Here is a 7,155-nt window from a genome sequence, read left to right on the forward strand (position 1 = left end):
TCTCTTTGCATGACACACTTACTCTTTAGAACTTTCTTCAGCTCAGGCTGATCAACTTGTTCTTGTGCTTCTCTTGAAGACAGCTAGGTGGGGCTTGGGAATTGCTTTCTCCCCTTTGTCCACTGGAGGATACTGTTTGACAGTATCAGCAGGAAAATTTAGACTTCCGACTCCATCTGAGCAACCAGTTGGTGATCCCTGTCTGTAACGCAGGCAGAAGAAAACTCTATCAAACAACATCAAATACAGAGTAAGACAAGTGAAAATATGTATTTCAATTCAGTGCAGACTTCCAATTTTACATGGTAATGCCCATAAAGATGAGTTTGTACCTAAAATTTCTTTCTTGTGTTACTGTACATGTAACAATAAAAATCATTCAATATTTGTATCAGAACATAGGCTAGGAACATATCATTGCACATAGAAAGAAAATTATTCCCTTGTTCTGCAGAGATATTGAATAATTTTACTTTCAGAACATAATTCAGAGATTTTAACCTTCCCGAAAGTAGAAATGGCTTGTGAATTTATGTCAAATCAGTGATGTAGCAATGAAAGAGTGTAAGAGCAATTATGTATTCATTTGTAGGCTATTCAGTGTAAGTTATAAGTAGATGTGTAGCAATAGTTTGATTAAAAGTTCAAAATTCATTGTTTAAATATTCCTGGACCTCATATTCATATAAAACTATATCTATAAGCTACAATAAGACAGCACTCACAGCCACTGTATAAACTTTGAACAATTTATTTTGTTCATACAAGAGATCACAACATGGTGACACGTGCCAATTGCACTGACCTGCAGGGACAACTCATGACCTTACCTCGCAACTTCGAACATCTCCACTCCCTGATAATGCACTTGACGCCACAATATCATCATGTACAAGAACAATAACAAAAGTAAATGTAATATTTAGGTGTACATATTCTTTTTGTTTTTTAAAATTACCTAATATATAAAATTTGTTCACTTAGGAGTTAAATACAGGCCCATCTATAATTTGACCTATATAAATAAGTCTGGACATTATGTCAGGCTTGGTGTGGGCAGTACACATTCAGCCCCTAGCGTCTACGGGCAGTACTGCAGTAAATTAATGTATACATAGACCTGACAACACATCACAGACTCATTCAATTTGCTACTTCTTCTTCACTTGGTTGAAGAGAGAGGGCTCGGACTGCCCCAACAACTCTGTACATATACAGCTCTGATAGCTGTAAGGTTCATAGTAATGAGTGCATTGCAAAACATCAGTACCGGTACAAATCCCTACATAATCATGACCAACCAAAATCTGCGGTCTGTGCTACATATTATACACATGGTGATCATATAATATAATACCATTGCAACAACAGGGATTTCCAGCTGCTAACAATACACCCATTCTCTGTCCACTCCAAGTGGGTATTGCAGTTAGGTAATTTAATTTATCTAACTACTAAGGGTAGGAACAGCAAGGTACTACTTAGGACAATGAAAATGCCCAACTTTTCATAACGGTTATTGAAGTTTGATGATTGCTGAACAGGCAAGTTCACTTGAATGTTCAGGTCCAATCTTATAGGAAAGGGTGGTACAGTTAGGTTGTCGCTGCTTAATCTTGTTAACTTTTTCTGAATATGTACCTTGCTGTCCTCCAGCATCGATTAGGACAAAAGCACCAGGCATTTGCTGTGTTTTAAATTGTAAGACTGGCCTGCTGCTCGTCTTCCATACTATAAACCAACTTATAACAAGGAGGTTTCAATAGATCCTTGCTTATAACAATTATTTTCCATGGAATCAAGGGACAACTGTTTAATGGACTGCATACCGGCTCATACTGGCAACAAATCATTTTCTAACAAATGTTTAAAGCTATCCTATCCATACAACAGTTAACAAGTTAACCATATCACTATAGTGCATTTATAGCAGTACAAATATGTCTTGTTGGTCCTTGCAATTAATGTGATTACAAAGTCATTAACTGAATGTCTTTTTAGTCCATATTATTTCGCAACATTGTGATATAAAACATTACAGCATAATAATGCAATATCAAATAACCTGCGCATTGTCAGCACCCTTCCCCCCCTTTTTTAGATTTCTTGCTACGACTACAGTACCTAATAACAAATATAACATTATACCAACAACAGGAAAGTTAAGTTTGGCTTTGACATCAGCTCAGACTGACACACTATACAACTGTTCTACAGATTTGTGACAACTGCTTTGGCACAACTTTCACCCTTTACGTGCTCACCAAAGAGCACTGTAACGAGTCTCTACCCTGTTGTGTACAAGATTCAATGTCCAGCCGAGAGATCTGTGCGGGTAGGAATATGTGCTGAGTCCGTTCCACCCCTGTCCGGCAGAGTGGGCACACATCCAGGCACGCTGCACACTCGTCGCAACAAACAACATGTCCGCATGGGGAGAACACCGTGCTGATCTCCTCATCCATACACACCCGACACAACAACGCTTCCTCCAGCTTACAAATACGCTCCTGCAGTTCCACGGCTTCCACACACCCACACCTGCAGTCGATGTCATCGCATCGACAGCCTTCCGACAGATTGTTCAAGGAGTTTGTCGTGGTTGGCGGCAGTTGCACCGCTGTTCCCCGCGTGTACAGTAATCTCCTGGTCTCCTCGTAAACCTCACGGCAGGTGCGGCGCACGTCAAACACATACTTTTTCCCAACAACAGTGTTCTCATTAAACAGAGACACCAGAGTGCCCTTAAAGTCTCGGCTGAACTGGGTGATGACAGCGCTCCTCACGGTCTCGCACCGGTAGAATGCGTGTTTCTCTGTCACGGCTCGGTAGAGGGCGTTGGCCATCTTGGTGTTCGGGAGCTTGAACCCGAGAGTTGTATTAGTCCCTGTCGTTTCCAGTATCGTCAGAAAGAAGCACTTCCCTGCATGAGTGGCCATCTGTACCTGGGTGAACAGCACACTGGAACACAGAAGGAAGGAAAATGAGAACATGCAGAGCAAAGCAACTCACTTCCTTTATAACTACTAAAGGTCAGGGGTGCAGGAGTCCTGATTGGATAAAATATTTACTTGTCATTATTAAGCAATGAAGATAGGATTTTGTAAATTGACTTCAGTACTTTCTCCTTAACAGTGTTAATTGAACAACATAAAAAAATTTTGGTTCACTAAACCCTCAGATCATTTAGCCATGGAAGACCACCTAGTGCAGTAGTGGCAAACAGCCAAATTATTTATGGATCAAGAAGCTTAGGAAAGTAATAGCTGTGTCAGGAAAAAAACAAAATAGGCAAGCAAGACAGTTTGACATGTACCTTCTCTATACAATGTATATAGTTCTTTTATGTCATTTCCTATCTAATCATGGTATTGACATAAAAAACATGTACTTAATATGTGGTTTAGAATAGACATGTATGCCAACCCATATTTTGTTTAATACCTAGCAGCTTTGCCTGCAATTTTTTCTGGAATAGCTGTAAGTATTTGCTTCCCCTACTTCAGGACACCTGTTAATTAACCCACTGAGGCCAAGTGTCAGCAAAGCAGGTGGTCAGGCCATAAGGCCACACCAATTTAATTTCTTGGTTAACGGATTTTTCTAGAAAAATAATGGAGCGGGCGGGCGAAAAATAAATAAAAATAAAAACAGGCCTAGGCATCGTATTATGGCCCAAAATGGTACGATAGGAGCCAGGAAGTCAACACACCAGACTGGTTCAAAATTTAACAATGATTTTTGAACTTTTAATGATACAATTGCATTGCAAGATGGAATAACTGTAACGACTAGGATGAAAAGGTCTGTTTTCAACTGTTCAGGGCAAAATATGAGCATTTTGCAGTTGATTCTGGATTTTTAGTTTTATTTGCAAATCTGAAAAAAATGAAGCGGCGAATCCGTTAACCAAGAAATTAAATTGGTGTGGCCTAATGTACTGATCTAGCAGATGGCTGTTAAAAAAAAGCCCAAACAAAAGATGGCAAGTAAAAATTTCTTTTGGTGCACTAACACAGATCCAAAAAATTGACACTTGATACATGTGATTACAACCTTAACCTGGAACAATACCCGTTCAGCAATCTCTCATCAGTTAGATTTGACATTTCCAAAAGGTTCCTATTTTTTTCCTACATCATTATCTTTTCCCCCACCTGCTAGTAAGTTCGATAGATGTCAGACTGCGAGTCAGATAAAACGGCTATCCTGCTGAGTCAGTGAATTAATATAGTGTATTTTTCTGTTTTAGCACATCCTTTTAGCATCATTATTTATGCATGGTCTTTAATTTTAACAAACTGCACATTATCAATAAAATATCGCCCCTTAAATTTGTTTTACCCCATTGGCAGTTAAGATTTTAATATGATGTGCTATCAGACTGTTCCTTGCGTTACAAAATCATTGTCCGTCGCTCACCGCGAACTTCCCCATCCGACAAATGGTCTCTTCTCCCCAGCAACACTAGAGCGCCTACCAAATATAGGCGATGATTGGTCCCGTTACATCCAAGCTGCCTCTTGAGGCAACCCAGCTTCACATTTACATTTCCTGTGGGCTATAATTTGTCGCATGGTCTACGTGTTTTTTGCCTTCTTCTTTTTTTTTCATATCAATCGAATTCATTCCTGTAACCATGGAGTTAAAAGATGTAACACACTCAAAAAGAATCCCTTCATCACAAATTGGTTTGAAGTCCATGCTGATTGGTGACAGTTTAAAGAAAAACCTTCCTTTCTGTTTCAATAGAAACTCATTTCCCTTAGCTGTACCTTAATCCACCCGTTTTTTCTTTAATTGAATTCAAAGAAGAAAAACAAGTCAGCTTGATGCATAGCATTTGTTGGCAGTTGTTTTTCTCCCAGCCTCAATAACACCTCAATTAGCAGCCTGGCAGTTATAGAACATTGTTATCTATCCCACCACTGGGCAGGACTATACCATTGGGGACAGGGAGGTGGCTCATTACAAAGCATTGACAGAAACATTACCAGAAGCAAGAAGAGTCAAAATGTCACCAAAGACAAGATAACTTGTTACCTAATGCCCAGTGGCTGCAAGGAACACATTTTTTAATTTCCTCTCAACAGTTAAGGCACATTACCCCCTGTAGTAAAAATGGTTCAGGCTGCCCAGCAACTATGCTATTTTTAGCCCCAGCCTCTGTCATGTGGATGAAGAGGGATGAATATTGCAGTGGATAAAACCTTTTCTGGATACGAACAAGGGTGAAGAGCTTCTGACTCTCAAGGCCTTTTGTTTGTGACTGATGTAGACTGGTAAACATTTCTGCTTCTTTTAACCGATCACTGAGTAACAATGACAACACTTGCTGGAAAAACAAGACGTCACCACAAGGCTGTTTTTTGACTCATTGCCAGCAGTTGCCACTGGTAACCAAAACGAGATCACTTTATCCTGTGTGCCATGCTATTACATTACAGCTTTTTATTGGAATCAGACACTGAAAATAGTGAGGTAGTCAAAATTTTCCTGCTAATTAAAATACACAGGAGACAAACTTTCCCACTGTATAAACATCAATTTACTAGCTCGTGTTCCTTGATTCATGTAGAAGACAATCTTATATCGATCACAAGTCGACTGTGTTACAGGCCTTCCTAGAAAGAATTGTAATGATATGTATCGGTTATCTGTTTTCTATCATCCTGTTTTGAAGGGAGCTTGCCGAGGCCTGTGTTCTTGGAAGGGAAACGGTCACAAAAGCATGCTATCCTGTCACTGCAACAAACTGAAAGCTTTCCATTGCCAATTATTGATCAATTTCCATGTACTAGTACCTAAAAACATTACTCATGTCTAAAAAAACCTGCCATATTCTGGCAGTGATCCCTGCAAGACCGTAAAATTGACAGATGTCAGCCCTGTGGTTCCACTTCCATTGTCCCCATTTAGTCAGCAACACTACAATTACCAACTTTTTGGCCATTCTAAATCCATCCTACCTTACTTACTTATTTGGCTATCTCTTGTTTTGTAACTTTTAACTGTTTTGTTTTACTCATATCATTAGATGTCTGACCCTCTCAGTCTGCAGATTAATATGGCATAAACTACATCTCTGCAATGCCTCACCTCTGAATGGTATTCAGGTCATCATCCATAAGGAGGATACCCTCTGGTCCCACTCCAATGTGCATGTTGATGCCACTGCTATCCTTCACTGCGTAGTTCTCTTGTCCGTAACCGTCCAGCTCGGAGCACTCCTTGACCATGTTGTACTCGGCCGTTGCCCGCTTCATGCCCCTGATCTTGTCGTGCTCTGCGGCGATGGCGGAAAGGAGGTCGTTGGACCATGTTGGTAGGTAGGCAGGGTAGCAGCTGGCGTACAGATCTGCGTTGTTGCAGTCGTAGTCTCCTGTTTCTGCCTGTGCGACCAGGGCAGCAATCCTGGCTGCTTTGTTGGTAGGAGCAGTCAGTCTCCCTTCTGCCAAGTCTTCCTTCAGGTGCAGGTAGAACATATGTCTGGGGAGAAGAAGACTGATATGAGTAATGTTTATCAATACTGAATAAAAAAGTGTCATCCCTTCCATCATCCAGAAGAACACTTATAGATGTATCATCTAGATCTACTATACATGAACTACGTTTCTTTCCTGCAACCATCTTCCATTATATTGGTCCACTTATACATGTGGCCTTGTCATCTTTCAAGGGTTATTGTCCCACACTTGTCCCAGGAACAGGACCCCACTCACCTATCCCTTATCCATGGTCAATGACCTTATATATTGTTACCTGTCCTACTGAAGCGAGGTCACAGTATCCCAGTCTAAACATTTGTTAATGCCACTGCAAGGTCCTGTTGTTATCCAAACTTTTGAATATGCTTTTGTTTTTCCTTCGAATCCCTGTCCTTGAGACAATGACTCAACCTGGCTGGAGCCCAGCACAGCCAGAGTATTGTCTGGTCAGCAGTTAAGGACAGAAATCTCAAGACCTGTTTACAGTCCCTGTTGATGAAAAGTTGGCACCTTTCCCAATAGTGACTAATACCTTAAGCATCACAACACAGGTTTGTCAGGTGTACAATACCTCAAGGACATGATATATCACAGGTACGTGTTTGAACATGTCTCTTGCTATGAAACATGTTATTTTAACTCCCATCAAGCTTGAACATCCGTAACA

At 40.4% G+C, this 7,155-nt stretch overlaps 1 protein-coding gene across 1 annotated transcript in view; it reads right to left on the reverse strand.

The window, feature by feature from the left end:
* Positions 1–735: 735 nt before the first annotated feature.
* LOC109473819 (E3 ubiquitin-protein ligase MYLIP-like) overlaps positions 736–7,155 on the reverse strand; it is a 10,805-nt gene continuing 4,385 nt past the window's right edge. The window contains exons 3-4 of the mRNA XM_019773899.1: positions 6,100–6,489; positions 736–2,961 (exon numbers count right to left, since the gene is read on the reverse strand). Of these exons, the coding sequence (XP_019629458.1) occupies positions 2,253–2,961; positions 6,100–6,489 (1,099 nt within the window). The 3' untranslated portion in view covers positions 736–2,252. The remainder of the gene's footprint in view (positions 2,962–6,099; positions 6,490–7,155) is intronic.

This window comes from Branchiostoma belcheri, unplaced genomic scaffold (assembly GCF_001625305.1).
Source record: "Branchiostoma belcheri isolate BF01 breed outbred unplaced genomic scaffold, Haploidv18h27 scaffold3, whole genome shotgun sequence".
Classification (NCBI taxonomy): Eukaryota; Metazoa; Chordata; class Leptocardii; order Amphioxiformes; family Branchiostomatidae; genus Branchiostoma; species Branchiostoma belcheri.